The 21,206-nt window shown below is 30.0% G+C and overlaps 4 protein-coding genes across 7 annotated transcripts in view; 3 read left to right on the top strand and 1 right to left on the bottom strand.

The window, feature by feature from the left end:
- The window catches only part of LOC127063043 (hemicentin-2-like), a 262,331-nt gene extending 259,437 nt beyond the window's left edge, over positions 1 to 2,894 (top strand). For all 3 annotated transcript variants that reach the window (XM_050992258.1, XM_050992259.1, XM_050992260.1), the window contains one exon: positions 1,675 to 2,894. In XM_050992258.1, coding sequence (XP_050848215.1) covers positions 1,675 to 1,752 — 78 coding nt within the window. In that variant the 3' untranslated portion in view covers positions 1,753 to 2,894. The remainder of the gene's footprint in view (positions 1 to 1,674) is intronic.
- A 2,708-nt stretch (positions 2,895 to 5,602) lies between these two features.
- Positions 5,603 to 8,639, bottom strand: LOC127063051 (eEF1A lysine and N-terminal methyltransferase homolog). The gene is made up of 8 exons (XM_050992311.1): positions 8,272 to 8,639; positions 8,079 to 8,201; positions 7,792 to 8,008; positions 7,484 to 7,702; positions 7,125 to 7,384; positions 6,661 to 7,025; positions 6,414 to 6,595; positions 5,603 to 6,328 (listed from the first exon to the last, which is right to left on the bottom strand). Exons 1-8 carry the CDS (start codon positions 8,361 to 8,363, stop codon positions 5,780 to 5,782), a joined length of 2,007 nt encoding a protein of 668 aa, XP_050848268.1. The 5' UTR covers positions 8,364 to 8,639; the 3' UTR covers positions 5,603 to 5,779.
- A 2,316-nt stretch (positions 8,640 to 10,955) lies between these two features.
- Positions 10,956 to 14,186, top strand: LOC127063068 (cytochrome c). 2 transcript variants are annotated; one of them, XM_050992350.1, is made up of 5 exons: positions 10,970 to 11,111; positions 12,734 to 12,864; positions 13,043 to 13,095; positions 13,344 to 13,485; positions 13,564 to 14,186. In XM_050992350.1, exons 3-5 carry the CDS (start codon positions 13,057 to 13,059, stop codon positions 13,707 to 13,709), a joined length of 327 nt encoding a protein of 108 aa, XP_050848307.1. In that variant the 5' UTR covers positions 10,970 to 11,111; positions 12,734 to 12,864; positions 13,043 to 13,056; the 3' UTR covers positions 13,710 to 14,186. The 2 variants fall into 2 exon arrangements, with proteins under 2 accessions (XP_050848306.1, XP_050848307.1); XM_050992349.1 differs by lacking the exon at positions 12,734 to 12,864 and having other exon boundaries at positions 10,956 to 11,111.
- Positions 14,187 to 14,334: 148 nt separating this feature from the next.
- LOC127063045 (rap1 GTPase-activating protein 1-like) overlaps positions 14,335 to 21,206 on the top strand; it is a 117,264-nt gene continuing 110,392 nt past the window's right edge. The window contains exon 1 of the mRNA XM_050992275.1: positions 14,335 to 15,160. Coding sequence (XP_050848232.1) covers positions 14,772 to 15,160 — 389 coding nt within the window. The 5' untranslated portion in view covers positions 14,335 to 14,771. The remainder of the gene's footprint in view (positions 15,161 to 21,206) is intronic.

A 21,206-nucleotide genomic window follows, 5' to 3' on the forward strand; every position in this document is an offset into this window, starting at 1 on the left:
GAGACAGAAGGGGAGAGAGAGAGAGAAAGAGAGAGAGAAAGAAAGGAAGAGAGAGAAAACACGGAAACATACCCTGTTCTGTACATTTATCTTTTCCAACTTTTATCGAACTCCGATGGTGCTCTCGTATACATGTATATGGCGTAAATTGTATTTTTAACCATCGAAAGATCCAGATAAAGTTCGCCGAGCGAGGAAAATTGCATCGTTATTTTGGAAGACATAGGAACACGAAAGTAATCGTTTTCATACTTACATGAATGTTTCCTTTACTACTGTCTCTTCATCGAATTATTTTACGACATATACATAAATATATATGTATATGTATGTATTATATATATATATAAATTTATTAATAAATAAATGCATACATATAGGTGTATGTACATATTCATACGTACGTATGTATATATATATATATATATATATATATATATATATATATTGCATATATTATCGTTTATTATTACATATATATAGTATTTACTTTACTATGATATTAATAGCATAATAGATATTTTATATGAAGATATAAATATATATATATATATTCCACTTCACTACACATAAGTATATGTTATAGAGTGAGTTATTAATACAGAAATTATTTATAGTTCCCAGCTATTATGAATAATAACGAACAAAATCAAGCACTGCATATAAATTTCACATTGTTTATCATAATTCATCATATTGAAGAGTCAATATGAATATTATTATCGTCTGGTCGAATAAAATACTAATAATAATAACTATAACTATAACAATTAATAATAATAATAATAATAATAATTATTATTATTATTATTATTATTATTATTACTATTATAACATTAATAATAATATCTTTATGATAGAGTATTAGAAGCGATAGGGGTTGAGGGAACAGAAGAGTGGTATGATTATTCAACACGGTTTTCGTCACGTGAGCGACGTATTGCGTTTAGAATCGAATTATAAATTCATGTGGCAATAATTTATCTTTTGCAACATTTTAACTTTTTTCTTCTTCTTTTTTCTTTTGTAAAGAACTTTATAATATTTTCTTATAATCAACTTCTTAACATTGTTTCGAGAAAAAAAGAAAAATCTCATACTTTTTGATCTAATGTTACGAAAAATTAAAGAGTTTGAGGAAGACGTGTTCATCATCTTCCATATTACCTGCTTAATTCTCTAAAGCTTTTCCGAAAACTCTCGAAAGTTCGATAAACGATTGATGTAAATATGGAAGCACGTAGCAAAGTCAATAAGTCTGCGATAATTAATTAGTCCGTGTTATGGACAGAATGATTAATAAGTATCGTAATAAATTTATTATAGAAAACTATCTAAAAAGACGCAGAACTAGCGATGAAATTTATTACAGTATCGAAAAAAATCAAATTGTCCAAAAGGAATGTATCCTTGTTGATAATATCTGATCAATTTAATAAATTAATCAATATTTATCTAGCAACGTGATCGTTTTAGTCATTATTCATAATGGGCAGGTATTATAAATAATGACCTATTAGTCACATAACCCATAACATATATATATGTGTGTGTGTATGTATGTATGTATGTATTTAATGAATTAATTAGCGAAAAAAAAACAAATCCATAGTAGATGTTACTTAATTAATTTATTTTTTATTATATATTTATTTTTTTTTTTTCTTTTTTCAGATCACAACGATCAGCCAATCAGGAAGCTCAATATGGCGAACCGACACGCCTCCTCCCATTAACGCACCAACAACATGATTTCGTGCAAGCATGCTTATAACTTAGTATCGAACCCAAAGGTTTCTCAATGTACCCGAAAAATGGACACACATCGAATTACGTACGCGTTAAACCTTCGGCCGCGTTCTAAAAATGATTTTAGAAAAGTTTTAGACGCGCCTTATAGAGACAAAAAGACTATATCGACGACGACGACGAACGATGAAAGTAATGGAAAAAGCTAGCACCAGAAAAACGTTTAAACTCGATCATACGATTTATTTCTCCTTTCTTTTCCTTTTCTTTCCTTTTTTATTTTTTTTTTTTTTTTGTAATTATCGAAATTAAAGAATAAAGAAAGAGAGAAACAGACAAAAAAAATATGCGTTCGATAAAAAATAGACAATAGTATCATCAATATGGACGTCGGACGCCATCTTTACTGCCAAAATGATCGACCAAAATACAATTTACTCACATTCGATACTATTCTAAAACGACAAATTTAATTCGATAAGAATTCAAGTAACATTTAGAAAATTAAGTGTAATATTCGATGTTATTATTTATCTTAGTATATATCGAATTGATTTTTTAGCAAAGATTGATTTATTCCAAAAAGTAAACCGTAGACGTGAGGTATAGAAATGAATATGACGAAAAGTATATATATATATATATATATAATCACCATTTTGAAACGAGCTTCTTTTTCCAGCCGTCCGTATGTCGACATGTCGTACGAAACGTCGAAAGTCTAAAGAAAAGAAACACGAGACGATCGGTTTGATTAAAAAGTATGACTGATTTCCAAGATTGTTTCTTTCTCTTATCGAAACGTACTAAAAAAAAAAAAAAAAAGTAAAAAAAGAAAGAAAAAAAAACAAAAAAGACGAATGTATGGATCTCTTGATGTTCAGAAAACACAGATCGCAAACGAGTACAATTAAAGATAAAGAAAAGAAGAAATAGAAAAAAAAAAGAAGAAAAGAGAGAAAGGAAGGCGAATTTAATTTAAAAGCATCTAATCGTAAACAAGAAGTCAATGTTATGGAGGAGGGATGTGAATGGAGATACAAAAAAAAAGCTAGGAAAATTAATATTTGTCGAAGAAAATTAATTTTGAGAAAACTCGATAAGAAATAAATTTGAAAGAAGCAAAATCGTGATAAAAAAGAAAAAGGACTGGAATAATATGCATGATTGGGGATAATAGATGGGGTTAAGTGGGAAAAGTGGAAGCTGTCGCAAACTTCGTGTTTAACTCTAAGTATAGTTTACGTTAGATAGACTTCTGTCTTTAACGAATAATATTTAAGAAGAACAACAATTTTTTATTTCATCGTCGTAAATATTCGAAAGGAAAATTCGCATAAATATCGAAAGTGTTGAAAGTATTTTATCGCGAAATATTTCTTTCAGTTTTTCAAAACTATGCGATAAAATAAATAAACTCGAGTTTAAACAAATCGAGATTAATCTTTCTTGTTGCTATATATATACGTATACATACATATATATATATATATATATATATATATATTATTTATTGTTAAAGGAGAAAATAAATCTATAAAAAAATTTGACTTCTCGATATTAGATATCGTTGATTCGAGTTTGAAACTTTCGAACATTTGGAATATGAAAAAGAATGCATATTTCTTTCTTCTTCTTCTTCTTCTTCTTTTTCTACATCCCCAAGTAATTCGCCATTATGTGATATAAAGGCTACACTCGTTAAACGTCATCAAATAACAATTTACGGATATATCGAGTTATAATCGTGAAACGGCAAGACGACAAATGGTTATAAAACCATTAAAGTACTCATCGATTTCGTTGCAATTTGCACGATTTGTCAAGAAGACTGAAAGATGAAATAAAGAGAAAGAGAGAGAGAGGGAGAGGGAGAGAAAAGGAAGAAAAGAGAAAATAAGAGAGAGAGATGGAGACAGATATACAAAAACAAATCGACAAGTGTCAGGAGTAAAAGAATGAATAAATAAGTGAATAAATAAATAAATAAATAAATAAATAAATAGATAAATAAAAGGGAGGAGAGAACGAGCGTAACACGCGGAATGTATATTACTCGTACGTGCCATAAATTAATTAATTATTGGAATGTGGTGTTGCTCGGACGACTTTAGTGTTATATTGTACATCTAAATAGTATAAAATTTAGCGCAGTACGTGTTTAAAGCGACAATTATGAACATTCTCTCGTTTATTGAAAGATATATAGACGTACGAATGACTACGTCGATATCGATCGAAGAATTAATGTGTCGATCGGGAAGAAAAAAAAAAGAAAAACAAAAAATAAATAAGTAAATAAACAATTTTATTCGTACTTAAGAAATTCAAATATTATATTTTTAGGAAGAGTCGTGTTGACGAAAACTTTTAACGCCGAGACTATAGGATAAAATATCTCAGCGTGAAAGTGTATGAATACGACGCCTCTCGTCTCTCTATTAAAACTTTTTAACCTTCTTTCATTATTAAAAAAAAAAAAAGGAAAAAAAGAAAAAAAAAGAAAGAAAAAAGAAAAAAATAAATAAATAAATAAATAAATAAAAGGGGGAGAGAGAGAGGAGGGGGGGGGAGGGAAAAAGGTAAAGGAAAATAAAAGAGAAAAAGAAAAAAAAAGAAAAAGCTGCGGGAAAAAGTTGAAATGTTCAATATAATGTAACAGTTATAAAAATAATCTTGTAATGTACGTAAGAGGATAATTGTCTTATGTCGTGTCTTCTTTTTTTTCTCTCTTTCTTTTTTTTTTTTTAATTCTAATTAATAAAAAGAAAAACAAAGAAAGAAAAAGAAAACATCTTCCCTTTTTTTTCATTCGCGCGTCTTAAAAAGGAAATATTAAAAATTTCGATCCTTTGAAAATTTATTTATCATTACGAAGGATATTTATCCTTCTCCTTAGATTTTCGAACGATTATCGTGTTAATCTAATTCGCATTACCGATCGACGATTCTTGTACAGATTATTCGCTGTCATGTTGAGTCATATTAATCGTGCAACACTCCCCTTTTTCCATGTGCATGTAATATGCGATGGAAAGTTTAGAATGTGTTTGTTACTTGGATTTTGTGAATGTTCGAAAATTAATCAGGGTCTTCGGAATATATATATATATATATATAATAATAATTATGTATATATATATATATATGTATGTATATATATATATATATACATACATATATGCAATGAAAATTTGCATTATCTAATTTTTCATAGGTACATCAAAACGAAAGAATGGTAGAAAACGACTCGTAGAGAATGAAATTAACAAGTAACGGTTCCTGAATCTAAAACTATTGAAGGAATTTATTGAAAATCATTATAATTCTATCGAAGGATTTAAATAATAACAAAACTAAATGCGACAAGATGAAGTTGTTAAAAGCGTTCGTACGAGATATGAAAGTGATTTATATTCAAATAGAAGCAGAATCGTAGATTTGGAAACCTTACTTCTTGATCGAGATGGTATTGGTGTAGTTAACGTCAAAATCAGAGAGGCCCAGTATTTTATCAAACATTGGTATTGCCAGTGTAATAATAATAATAATAATAATAATAATAATAATAATAATAATAGTAATAATAATAATAATAATAATAATAATAATAATAATAATAAAATAATTATTAATAAATAAATAAAAAGACTTTGATATGTTGCTAGTACGCGTTATGAGTATTCAAAATGAATTTCAATATAAATCTACACCACCAATATGCAGATGTACGCACATGTATACGCGTATATGTAACAAGAACATTAAAATCTTATAATTTTTAATGACTTTTAATATAGGTTTAATTATGTAAATTAAGAAGGAATAATTGTGCTCAATAAATTTCAATAAATAAGAATTTTGCCAATGCTAATATAATAATTATTATTACAATCATTTATATATAAATACGTAATATACATAATATGTATCATATATAAGTTATTTACAAAAAGTTTTGTACATTTTTAAAACTAATGTACAACGGGAGGCAATTCAGTTATCATTTAAATGATCAAACTCTTATGTGTTAAGATTCTATCGACAAATTTTTAACGAGGGATGATACATCAAAAGCATCCGATGAAACAAACACTTTTTTTTTAATCGCCTGCTCGTTCAAGTCCACAACAGCCTTTTTTATTTTATTTCTCCATTCCTTTGATTCCTGAGTATTTATGGAACACATGATCACGTCGTTTACATAATCTTGAAGAGTATAAGATACCACAGATACAAATATCGATTTTAAATCGTCTTTAGCTTTCTGTTTAAGAGTACTGTCTCTACTAACTAAATTCAAAATAAATAGACCATTCTCCGTCAAACAGGAGGCTATCATTTTTAACAAATCTATTTCGAGAAATTGTTTAGGTGGACAGCTCATTCCAACGGTGGTGTCCTTACTATCAACATCGAAAAGGATAGCCGAATACTTCTTACCATCGGAAGCAGCATTTTTTATAAATTCTATACCATCTGCAATTTGTACTTGCATTCTATCGTCTAAAATAAGGCCAAAATATTCAACTGCCACTTTAAGAATAGCCTCGTCGATCTCAACGGCTGTGATTTTTAACTGTAACGCAAAGAAACTTTTTTTTTATTTTGTCAATAAGATTGAAATATAATTAACGCTTTTCTTTTTTAATAATATACCATACATTTGAAAAACAATGATATAGAAATGTACACAAGCCTCCACCGCCAAGACCTATGATCATGATTTCATTAGAATTTGTAGAATCTAATATCGTAGAAACACCTATGCTCATATATACGTGGTGTTTGCAAGCCAAAAATCCATTATCGATCACTTTCTTTTTTTTACCTCGTCTGGACTTTACTGAAAATATGATATTTCTTGATATACAATTTATAACTTATTTATTCTATCACACAATGTTATACCTTCTTTCAAACGAGCTTCGCTCTGTATCACATACGGATTATTTAGAAAGATTAGTCTGCGCAATGTGTGTCCATCCTCTTCAGTTTCTTCAACGACGAAAGAACCACTAATTTTACTTTCACCTTCGAAACAAATCGTGCGAGCACCTATATCTGTTTCTAAAGATAAATAAGGTATGTCACTCTTATCGGGTAAACCTGATGGAGCTAAGTTGCGTACACAATTTCCAAGTTCAGTTTTTACAGCATCCCAACTTTCAAATTTATGTTCTCGTCGAAGAGTGACAATAGCAAGTCTATCACGCTGTGTACTTTGTAGTACCTGCTGCCTTCCTTCTTTGGTACTAAACAACCAATCTGTTTCCCTATTAAAAGAGTAACGTGTAATTTTATATAGGTTATGAAATTTTGCATTCTTAATTTTTTTTTATTTCTTACTTGTACGCTAGTAGAACAAGCCTTACTTTCCTTGCGGTACTATAAACGCAGCATATGATTTAGCTCCTCTAGCACGAGGTTGGTCAAGTACGTAAACTGTATATCGAGGATGTTTGTCACCCACTCTATGTAAATCTAAACATATTTCTCCTACATCTGATATGCTTCTTTTATCAAGGCAATTACATATTAAGGCTGATTGTTGAATCGATAATATCGCAGATATTAAAGTGTCTACGGAGGTCACTCTCTCAGGTTTTCCATCGGTTAATGCAATTTCAAGAATCTGTTAAAATGAAAGTATCCATTGATAATGTAAAGTATAAGAGTTAATGTAGTTTATCTAAATTAATATAGAAAATATAATAATCTTTGTCATACCCACCGATTCTGTTAATTTTATAAATTTGGTTGCTACAACAACAAACACTGGGATAGAACTCCCTTCCTCTTGTTTAGCTTTTGCTTCGGCTTTATGACATTGTGCCACGCGTATCATGAAATTATTTGCAGTGAAATATGACAAAATTTTCCTTAGAATATGTTCTTGAAGCAAACTAATACAAATGTATCTTCCACCATTACGTAAAACACGTGTGATTTCCTAGAAGACATTTTTCCATTTATAAATATTTACATAAATGAATTTATTTATCATCATTTATATATATCATTTTCTCTCGCAGATATTACCTTAAAATACTTATCGATCATAGATATTGTATCTTGCTTTACATTTGGCAATAAAGCATCTAAGGTACCTTTATCCAGTATAACGCTAAATCTTTCATTTGGATATGTCATTTGCGTAGCATCCATTTGTTCGTATATTAAATCTGGCTTGTCATTTTTATTAATGTTTTGCATTTGTTTAATGACAACCTCTGACACATCTATATTTGTAATATTTCTATATAAAAGAAGAAACGTAATAAATAATTGTAACTACCTATAACGTTAAGAAGAATTTAAATACCAACCGATACCCAACATCGTAAAGCGACATACTGAGAGTGGAATTACCACACCCAACGACTAATATATCATCTTTTATCTTGATATATTTAATCAAAATATCACATAATTCAGAATATTCTCCATACCTGAAATACAAATGTACAAAATAAATGATAGATAACAAAAACATATCAAACTTGATTGACAAGGACTAACCACTCGAAGCTTTTCTTGCCACGTTTTTTGAAAAATGTATTCCAATATTCTGGTTGACTAAATTCCTCATGAGTTTTAGGTAAAAGATTCATGATTTTTCAAATAAAATTCGCACTCTCGTATTTAACCTAAAATTTACCGGCGTCTAATTTCACGTTACTTCATTACTTTGATATCAAATATTGAAGAACACTGGAAATGGCGGGAAAATGAGATATAAATTTCTGTAAGTGTTTTTGAATTTTCTGAATCGCGTTTCCGAGTTTTTTAAACTTGTAAATAATTGTAAATAATAAAGAACAATCATAAAACTCAGGAAACACGATCACAATGTTCGCTCAATATTGCTCCTAACTTGTGCGACTTCAGCGATGAATGCGGAAGAAATATGAACTAAAAGGAGGTTAAGAGTCTCTTTTTAGATTCATAATGTCGGTATGTATGATTGCATAGGTAAGTACATATGCGCTTCACGTGTCGCCAAACGTGAATTAAAAAACTGAGCTAACAAAGAGATCAGACAATATATGATCGTCAATTTTTACAAGAGCTAATACAAAGCAAATACGTATTCCACAAGCGAACAAGCGATTTAAAGATAGACATTGATGTTCTTCTTATACTCGAATGACATTATTTTCTTTACATTTGTCTAAAATAATGCATTATTATAATAAATTGGTAATAATATTATTTAAGAACCTACTAATATATATATATATATTATTTCAATGATATTAACAGTATTATTAATATAATTAATAGTATTAATAAATAATATTATCGATAATTAATCTATAATTGAATAATATAAATAATTAGATAAACAGATAATTAATAATATTATTGACAATCGATAAATAGTTATACAAAGTATAATAATCGAGATATAGTCAAATACAAGTTATGAGCAATATATATAAAAAAAATTGATAGTAGATAAATAGATAATTAATAATATTATTGATAATCAATTAATTACTATTTACGTCCTATAATATTAATAATATAATTAATAGTATTAATCTTGTACAATATTATTAATAATTAATATTATTAATCGAATATTGTTAAAGAAACTAATAGATGCAGTATGTAAATATATACGTCTGCAAAAAATATTGCAATTTTTCAATCTTTGTTTATTTTATCATATTACTGATGAAACAAAAAGGTGGCATACAAATATATAACAATAAATTTGTGGTATCGTACATTACGTCATTGGTTATCGATGATACTTGCATAGTTATGAGGAGATAACGTATGTGTACAGTTAACAGTAAGTGACAAATGGAGATCATTTCTCTTATTATATTTATTATACGTTGTAATCGCGATTCTATATAGATATATATATATATATATATAATATATGTATGTGCATATGTGAATTTATACGAACGGGAAAAGATATGTTAAAAAAAATTATTGGAGAAAAAATTATTGCCAAAATTTGATGAAAGTTTAACTAATTGTAAAATAACAAGGAACTTTGGCTAATGGAATTATAAAAACTTGGATTTTTTCAAGATTTTTCAAGAATTCAAAAACGGAAATGAGGTAACAAGGTCGTGATGGTCAATGGCTTATTCGAAGAATAAAGATTTTTTATACGGGATAATTGTTTCAGATTTTTAAAACAAACTATAACCTATTTTTAGACGTGACTTTCGCAAAGAAAATAACATTTTTCAATAATCGGAGACGATCGTCATGTGCAGAGAATCTTTGTCTCTCGAATGAGCCTTTCATTATTAAAATTAGATAAGAATCATGACCATGAGAATTTATAATATAAATCCTTGCAAACGTATAGAAAGAGAATTCTCTTAAAGGCTTTTACGCATGAATCGACGTAAGACCTAAAACGTAATAAGTAAGCTGTAAGGAAATCCACCAATCAGATTCGACTATTCTCCCTTTCATTTTTCGACGTAAACCATAGTAACGAAAAATTTCATAAAGATGAAATTTTCACAGTTAAAAGTCTTACGTACAACCAATCACATATCTTTCCACATTTATAATTTAATTTCGTTATTTCGAATTTTATAAATGCAATGCAGTAAAAGCATAGAGATTTTGAGGTTATGTGTCTATATATTACGATTGAAATTATCAATAGTATTGTATTCTGTGTTTTAATAGAATAAAAATATAATAATAAAAACAAAAAAACGATGGGATGCAACAAACAACACTTGACACATAAGAATTGCATTTTCGCGCAATTTCTTTGACGATTACAATGATTGGTTGAATTTTGTGATTTCGTTAGTCACATGTCATATTATTTACGTAGTACTGATTACGTATTCGTCTTACGTCGGTGCGTGTATGAAGGTCTTAAAGAATAATACTCAACTTGGTATTGGCAAATCATACAAAACAAAAATGTCGACAAATTCGCGTTCGCGTAAAACTTCGAAGACGATATAAAAAAGAAAAGAAGTAAAAAAAAAATGAACTTAAGCGAATTAAATTATCAGAACAAATTATTTTTGTAAATATAAGATTTTGTGTGTTTTCTTTTTCTTTTCAATTTTTTGAAATAATTTCCAAATAAAAGAAACATTTTCTTTTTTTGAAATGACTTTTATCTCGCGCTGGACGATCCACCAATAATCGTTCACGTGACAACCGAGACGACATCTATGAACACAGTTTCGTAACACGTCCTAAATATACTATTGCGTCAGCCATTGAAATACCTTGGAACACAAGCTCGGACATATCACTAGTGGTTTATTCATCGATCGAAGCATCTATTCGCGGTCAGCGAACGGTTGATTCACGTCCTTCTCTGTTACTGAAGAGGCACGAGCGTATCTAACAAAGTAAGTAAAATAAATAATTTTCTTTAATCATTAGAGTGGATTTCATTCGATCGATTGACAGACGTTCTACGTATCATCGTATTCCTTTTGTCAAAATGATTTCCAATAGAATTTTTTTCGCGACATTAATATCAATGAAATACATAAAAATTCGTACTTTTTGCCATGATATATTACCACGTGTACTTTGCTTACGAATATACGAAATACATAACTGACGCCATTCTTCAAACTTTTGCTATTTCGAATTCATCGAATGTACGAAGTGTTACGTATCTTCTTTGTCAAACATATATAATTACATATATATATACATGCGTACATATATGCGTGGTATATATATATACATATATGTTATATATATAAAGAAGATTCAAGTTATATAATCGGCCCTGAGCCAGTGCCCTAGTGTACTTCATTTTTGCCTTTAGGTTTGTTCGCTTTTATTGACCCTCGATACACTTTTATTTCACCCTTCCGACTCTATCATTCTTACAGGGCATTTGAAATATTTTCATCATCATTTCGCTTATAAACTGACGTAAAAGAGAGATATAGAGAGTACTATGCTCTAAAGTATATATATATATATCGTTAAGAAACATAATCTATTTTATACATTTGGACGTTTTTATTACGAAACGATGATATTACGTGAAAAGTTTTCCATGAGGTTATATATCGTCGATAAAGTTACAAGAGAAAAAATTGATAACAAATTTTATTCCACTTATTATCAAACACACACACACACACACATATATATATATAAAATTAATAATCATGATCGATTTAAAGATTTAAAAGCTATTATAAATATTAAGAGCAAGTAATATTGACTTTTTCTCTATTTTCCTTATCTGTCAAGGATCGACAATCTCTGCTCGTTATTTTTCCGATAAGCATTTTTATTTTCACAATGGAATCTCGATTTTTATTATTTTTTTTTTTCTTTCTTTATGATCATCGAATCTACTTTAATCAAGTCACCTGCGATTGAACCCTTGTATATTTTGTCGATAATGCAAAAAGGACGTGCGAGCGCAAGCGCATCGATTTATTAAACATGTCGACATTTTTTAACTGTCCTTTTTTTTTTTTTTTAATCGAAATATAATAATTAGTTAGTTTAAGAAACATAAAAGAAACGTGTGTAATAAATCATATACATATCCATGTACATGAGTGGTACGTTTGTGTACGTGAGTGTACGTTTACTCGTCTAACGTGATATCGTAATTCACGTGATTAATCGTATTTCTTTTTTTCTTTTTGAATGAATCAAAGTGAATGAAAGAAGGAAGAGAAAAAAAAGAGACAAACAAACAAATAGAATGACTTATCAAACAATATTACGACTATAGTAGTGGTCGCCATGTTTCTTTTTTCTTCGCTCGTTTAACAGAGCGCCAAGTTTGGCTCGCCTCCATTTTCGTATGATCGTGCGATTTCATTTCGCAATAAGAACGAAACATTTGAAAACGAACAAAGAATGAATTGTTATTTTTTTTATCTCTCTCTCTCTTTTTTTTTTTTTTAATTTTTATGTATTTATTTATTTATTTATTTTTTTTTGTAATTAGATTCTTTTGCGTTTTATAAATGATAAATGATTATTACAGAATGATTCGATGCTTCGAATAATCGTGCTCGTGATAAAATTCGTTGAGAGCAGACGCCTTTTGATGACGCAGGCGTCAATGATTTCCTCAACCATCTTTCTACGTAACTACTACGTCACGATCACGAATACGTAATACATATACATATATATATATATAGTAGTAGAGTATAAGTAGTCTATAAATTTACATAGACTATGAGATAACACGTAATACACTGTCGAGAATTATCACCGCGATTATTTATAAATCGTTTAGAAATTTTATTTGGAATTATTTTAATCGTTATTATCTTTTTTATCGTTTTAGTCGAAGCAGGAACTATGGGTGTACCAGCAGGTGATCCAGAAAAGGGAAAGAAGGTGAGATATGAAAATATATATTTATATAAATAAAAAATATATTACATATTATTATTTTTATTCATTTGTATATATACGTATGTATATATTTTTTATTATAATTAAATTAATTAAAATTTTATTATAATTAGTATTATATACATATATATATATATATATATATATTATACATGTATATACTTGTTATATATAATTCGTATTATTTATTCACAAAGAATTGTTGATCATACCGATTACGATATTTTTAGCTCTTCGTACAGAAATGTTCACAATGTCACACGATAGAAGCTGGTGGCAAACATAAAGTGGGTCCTAATTTACACGGTCTGATCGGTAGGAAAACTGGCCAAGCGCCCGGTTATGCGTACACGGATGCTAACAAGGCTAAAGGTACATACGTTTAACATTTTCAATTTTATTCCGTTTATATATCTAACCTTTTACTTCTAATCGTGTTTATTTTTTCAGGCATCACTTGGAACAAGGATACGTTGTTCGAATATTTGGAAAATCCAAAGAAATACATTCCCGGCACGAAAATGGTGTTCGCCGGTTTGAAGAAAGCACAAGAGCGTGGAGATTTAATAGCTTATTTAGAACAAGCATCGAAGTAAAGTCGCTGTGCGATATCGAAGGTGGTGAAGCAGCACGAATTCTCATGCGGGTTGAATGTCACGCAAGATATCTTAGTACGATTATCATCTTCATTCTTGCGTACGTTTATCTCACATTTCATCAAAACTCATTTTAAATGACTCTCCTCCTTCTGCCACTAAAAAAAAAAAAAAAGAAAGAAAGAAAAAGAAAAGCGTTTTCTCGATATTCAGATAGTGACGAATTGTTATTATTGTTAATAAGTAGGTATACAGTGTTGTAACTATGTACATTGACAAAGAGGCTTGGCTAGTACTTGCCCCATTTCTTCATCTACGAAGATATTCCGGTGTTCGTGTCACGAATGGCTGAGCCATTAGATAATCCTACACCGTAATTATTTATTATCATTGTACCGATCGAATCATTCGACTAACGTTTGTCTTCTCTGTACAACGTACCACCGTCAGAATACAGATTCGATGATAAATTCGTAATGCTTTTTAATTTTTTTTTTTTACAAATGTCGTTTTAATTAACCCCTTGCACTTGATAGGGCGTAGCTACATCGACGTTCGTAATAGGATGAAGTACGATAAATCGTTACTTCGCTGAGACACGTGATCATTAATAGATCTTTTCTTCGATAAGATAACATCTTTTTTTTTTTTTTCTTTTAATTTTCATACAACGAGGTATCGTAAAAATATTTTGCAGCTGCTGATTAAGTGATTATATTAAAATATTGATTGATTGGCCTTGCAAAGGGTTGGTTTTACCAAAGAAGAAATGATCGATGCGAATATACTTTGGATTAACAACTACGTCGTGATCATTTCGAGTTTTTTAACAAGACTGTTATGGCGACTATTTAACGATATCTTTCGAACGATAAAACACGAACAAGGAAGGATGCGGTTAAAGTGGTAGGAAACCGATCTTGGTTTACACGAATTGGTTAGATTAAATCTTTTACTAGGCAAAAATGCTTCATTTCGTTGTAACTTGTAGTCGTGTTATGATAAAGCGTGTGCTCATATTTTTTTAAAAAAAGGAAAAATCTTGAATCTCATCGATCCATCATGGAGAGTGATCCTTCGTCGTCCGCGGATAATTCGAAGGACAATGTCTCTTGCGTTTTACGAAAAAAAGAAAAAATATCGTTGAAACTTCACTTGACTCGCGTCTTCAGTTCAAACGCTCTACGTAGTCCTAAAAGTCCTTCGAGTTCTTTCGATTCTCAGAGATTAAGTCCTAACCAGTGCTTGAGTCCTGTCGTCAAACCGAGACACTCTTGGCATATTCATTCCTTCAAGAACAAAGGCAGTACATCTTCGCGATCCTCCGAAAGCGGAATTTCCTTATCTTCATCCGTAAAATCGTCGACAAACGAAACATTTTCAGACTCACCAGGAATGAGTCCTAGCAGTCCGAAAAATTGTTACTCTCCAATATGGGACTCCAAAACGGGGTAAGTAAATCCAATCTCTTAATTATAATTCTTTAATTTCGTTTAGAAAAAAAATAATAAAAAGAAAAAATCGCATTTTTTTTTTCTACGTTCAAACGATTACGGATTAAGTCGTTTCAACTATAACTGTTTCTATTTGAGATATAATAGTATTATTGAAATGCGAAAGAAAAAAAAAAAAAAAGGAAGAACTATAAATCTCGACTAATCGCAACACGCCAAGATACAAATGGAAATTGAAAAGGACGTTAACGTCGTTTCGATTTTTCCCTCGTGATATAATTTATTTCATTCATTTTTTCAAACGATAATAATCATAAGAAATGATTAACAACTCGAAATTACTTTTCATATGTCGAAAGAACTCGCTTTACACATTTATTTCTCTTTTCTTTTCTTTTTTTTTTTTCTTTATCTTGTGACAATCCAAGCGTTTAGGATTCTATCATACTTATGTCATGGAAATAATTAAGAAGAAAGATTCTAAAGGCTGGAAATATAGTCGATTACCGATTACTGGGTTATCGGAGAAAGACTTTTATCGCGTCTTTAACAGGCCAACCTACTGCTGTTGCTGCTGCTGTTGCTGCTGATATTAGCTGCTGTTAGCTATTAGCCGTTAGCTTCATTGAGATTAAGCTCACACGAGAGGAAACCCTCTTTGACGATGTTTATATCGCATATATGTGTCGTTGGAAATCGAAAGTAGAGGGAAGATTGCGTATCGATCGTAAGAATATTACATTCTGATTATTTGTTATACCTACTTCATGAATAATACTGATAAGAAGAAGAAATCTAGAATTTATCAAAGAGTTTCCATCGAAATTGTATTTCTTTTATATTGATCGCATGATATTCAAATTGATTTCTAGATTTCACTTTTATATTGTCACGCATCGAATAGACATGAAATTATATATTATATATTATATATATATGTGTGTGTATAATTCAAGTATACATGACAAATTACCAATATTTGTCACGTAATATTCAACTAGATCATAAAAATTTAACATTTATTACGTGATATTTAAGATCGAGCTCAAATACGTCAAACGTTGTCACATAATATTCAAGTGGATCTACAGTTTTCAACCTTTGTCACGTGACATTCTACCATTAGATTTAATTAGACTTAAACTACTCAACGTTTATCACATAATACTCAAATAGATCACAAAAATTTGACATTGATCATATGATATTTAAAACGATTCCCAAATACGTCAAACATTGTCACATAATATTCAAATGAATGTCTTTATAATATTTAAGTTTTCAATATTTGTCAGCTGACATTCTTTATTAGATCTAAACTTTTCAACATTCATCACGTGATGCTCAAGTAAATCACAAAAATTGGGCATTGATCATATGATATTCAGAACGATTCTCAAATACATCAAATCTAACATAATATACAAACGAATCTTCAGTTTTCAACGCTTGTCACGTAACATTCTCTAGTTAGATCTAATTAGATCTAAACTTTTCAACATTTGTCACGTTACATTAAAATAAATCTAAACTTTTCAACGATTATCTGTTGATATTTAAGTAGACTTTAATTTAAAAGTCGTTATTTCAAGTTAAATATTTTCGACAGATTCAAATAAATATAATCGAACAATATAACATATACACATATATACATATGTACATACATATCATACACATCATACATACATACATACATATCACACACATCATACATACATACATACATATCACACACATCATACATACATACATATCACACACATAATACATATATACATACATACATATCACACACATAATACATATATACATACATACATATCACACATACATGTACACACATACATATACATATATACATACATACATATAACATATATACAACATACATACAACATATATACAACACATACATATACACAATAAGTGTGATGTATATGTGGGTATCGAATCAGTATGGAGGTATAAATGAATCGTCGAAGAAGAGGTAGCAATCCTTCGCGCAGGAAAACGAGAGGGAAGATATCGGGTCGATGCAGCGCCGGCGCTGCGGAAAGCGGCGCTGCGGAACGCGTTCCCACCAGGTCGGTTCTCTCTCTCTCTCTCTCTCTCTCTTTCTTTCTTTTCGCGTACCAAGAGCGCAACTCCTCTCCTCGCACAAAGCACACTACACGAAGCGCTTCGGAGCAGTGTAGAACGGGCTTTGCTACGAGAGTTCTCCTCTAGCGAGCGACTAGGAATTTAATCGAAAATACACGTACGCACACAACAGGTAAGCCGCGAATATTCTTTTCTTTTCTTTTTCTTTTCTTTTTCTTTTTCTTTTCTTTTCACTTCTTTCATTTCTTTTCTTCTCATTTTTCTCTCTCTCTCTTTTTTTCTATTTCCATTTTTGTTTCTTTTCCCATTTTATTATTTCTTTTTTGCTTTTCTTTTCTTTTTTTTTTGGATCTGTTTCTTTGTTTCCTCTCTTTTAATCTTCTCTCGAAAAGACCGAAGAGAGATCTTCTTTTTTGCTTCTCTTCTTCTTTTTTTTTTTTAAAGCACGTTAGATATAATGTACATACATGGACACGTACATACATACATTCATATATATGTACATTGAACTTTCAGAGAGCCTAGACGATTCTAATAATAATACTAATAATAATAATAATGAATATAATCATTCTCGAGGCTGACAGTGATCGATTTCTATCTATTCCAAAATGGAACTTCTTTCTTTTATTCTCGATGTTGGACTCTTCCATTTATGTCATTCGGATACGCGCCTAATTCATCCGCTAAGTAATTATTTTTAAAATACCTTTTTGATTTAATCGACTTTCCTTCGACTTCCATTTTCATTGATAATTTCAAATTTATTTGACATAGATTTTTTTTTTCGTTAATGTAGATAGATACGTCCAGTAGATTTTATATAGACTCGAATAACTTATGCCAAACGTCATTGACTTATTTGACGATAAACTGAACGAACGTATATGTGTATATATATATATATATATACATATATACATATACGTTGATCAACGAAGGTAACGTTTTAACGTATATAATCGTCGTGCGTGTCGCGTCGCTGCCCTTGCGCGGGCAATTGCTCGTTCCTGTAATTGCATCTTTCATAGACCGTGACAAAAACGCATCGCGCGTGTCTCGATTTTTATATTTTAATTCAAATTATTATACATGATACATACACACTTTCGATCACTCAAACATTTTTCCTCTTTTATATTATTATCATTGATGTCCGTCCGAAATGTTCGTCGGAGAAAAACGAAAAAGGAAACCACTCGTCGTTCATTTTGCTTTTTTATTATCTCTTAAAAAAAAATAAAAAAATAAAAAAAATAAATAAATAAAAACAAAAAGGAAAGAAAGTAAAAAAACCGCGCGAAATTCAAATCTCCTCGCATGTATTTATATTCGTAGCATTTCTCTCTCTCTCTCTCTCTCTCTCTCTCTCTCTCTTTCTTCTTCTTTTTTTCTAAAACGGTAATACAAAATTCATTTAACTGATAGCAAACACACGGATTTGATATTATCGAGTAAAGAAGAAATGGCCTCGAGCAACGAACGAAATTTAGGGCAGGCCGATTCCCAGTCCACGCGCAGAGATACATACATACATACTTAGTAGATATATAGTGACATACAAAAATCACGTATGTACGTATTACCACCAGTCGTCTCCCTTTTCCTACTATTCCCCTTCTTTTCTCTCTCTCTCTCTCTATATATATATATATATATATATATATATATATATATATATATATATAGATATGTGTATATATATATATATAATGTGTGTATATATATATATATATATATATATATATATATATATATACGTATACATACGTAGCCTGCATCATCGGGCAAAAAGTAGGTCTAGGGAATCAGCTGACCGAAAGAGGCGCGTGCGCTTCGGGAACGCGATCAGCGCGATTCGAAACGCCCACCAAAGTACACCTACGCGACTGGAATCCAGGAAACGGGAATATCGTCTCTTTCGACATTATAAAACGAAATAAATTTACTGATCAAACGAAATTATTATTATGGTAATATTTGTATTTATTTATTTTAATCTCATTCTTGATCCAAATTCTTAGGTTTTCTTATAATCGTTCTCGCAATAATAATAAGACATTTTTTTGTTTAATTAATTTTATCCCTTCTATCTTTCGTAACTGAGTAACTCGATACGCAGGATAGGAATCTAGAAAACGGGAATACCGTCTTTTTCGTCATTATAAAATAAAATGAATTTGCTCATTGTACGAAATTGTTATAGCGATATTTTTATTTATTTGTTTTAGTCTCATTCTTGATTCATAATCTCAGTTGTTTCTTGTAACAGTTTTGCCAATACGACATTTTTTTGTTCAATTAATTTTATACCTTTTATTTATTATTCTTCGTAACCTTTGAAAGTTAATACACAGGATAGAAATATCGTCTCTTTCGATATTATAAAACGAAATGAATTTACTCATCGCACGAAATTATTATAGCAATATTTATATTTATTTATTTTAGTTTCATTCTTGATTTCAATTCTCAGTTGTTTCTTGCAATCGTTCTTGCAATAATAATGAGATTTTTTGTTTAATTAATTTTGTCCCTTCTATCTTTCGTAACTTTCGTAACTCGATACACAGGATAGGAATCTAGAAAATGGGAATACCGTCTCTTTCGACATTATAAAACGAAATGAATTTGCTCATCGTACGAAATTATTATAGCGATATTTATATTTATTTATTTTAGTCTCATTCTTGATCCAAATTCTCAATTGTTTCTTGTAATAGTTTTGCCAATAATAATATGACATTTTTTTGTTTAATTAATTTTGTCCCTTCTATTTATTATCTTTTGTAACTTTTGAAACTCGATACACGATAGTTCGAAGTGTCGGATTTCTTTCATTGTTTATTTATGTATTTTTTCTTTTCTTTTTTTTTTTTTTCTTTTATTTGCCACCAAGAGTCGTCGTATCATTTCATAACGCGTTATTCGCGTCGACCTTGACCGAATGAGCGTCCGGTAATACACGTACCTATGTATTTAAAGTACATATTATACATACGTATGGATAAACAAAGTCGAGGGTGAAACAAGACACGTTCGAATAAAAAAAAAAAAAAAAAAAATAGAAAAGAAAATAATAGAAGGAAGGAAGGAAGGAAGGAAGGACATTTCGTGAAGAAGATCGATAGTTTCGTAGGAATTTCAATTGAAAGAAAATCTCCCGACGATTAGGCTTACGAACGTAATCTAAAATGTGATTAACTCGTGGATTTTTTGGTTTTAACAAATAAAACGCGTATTCTATTTTCTTCGATCTAAGATACGAACGATTAGATTCGAGATGTTGAAGAGAGAGAGAGAGAAAGAGAGTAAAAAGAAAAGAAAAAAAAATGGAAAAGAAAACAAAGAAAAAGAAAATGTAATACAACGACACGTGAGAAAATCTCGTTAGTATGTCAGATTATAATAGGATTACAAAATAGATCGCAAAATAGTTAGATACTCGAGACGTTGGTTAGATGTTCTTTTTAAAAAGTAAAACAATGCTTGGAAATCGTTGTTAATTACTTAACCCAAGTAATGACATTTGAAAGTAATGATCTGGAAACTTTCGTTATTACGTAGTTTTCTTTCAATTGAAAATTTTTGCATTTTCAATAAAAATGTTAAGTCGAGAAATGACCCGTTAATGGTTTTTTTTTTCTTTTCATTTCTTCTTTCATTCTTTTCTTTTTTCGTTTTTCTTTTTTCTTTTTTTTCCGTTTTATCTGTCATCGCATCTAAATAACTAAGTACGTAAATACATAAGTACATATATACCTGACATTACCTACTGTAATATCGATTATCTTAACCCTCTACGATTCGATGTATTTTTAATACGAGCAACCATTTTCGAGGGAAATTTTCTCGGATCGTTAGATGGAAATAACTATTATTATTTTATTCAAGCCGACAAATCAAAACGATTCGTGACTTTTCGTATTTCCGTGATCGT

The sequence above is a fragment of the Vespula vulgaris genome, chromosome 4, assembly GCF_905475345.1.
Source record: "Vespula vulgaris chromosome 4, iyVesVulg1.1, whole genome shotgun sequence".
In the NCBI taxonomy this organism is placed as follows: Eukaryota; Metazoa; Arthropoda; class Insecta; order Hymenoptera; family Vespidae; genus Vespula; species Vespula vulgaris.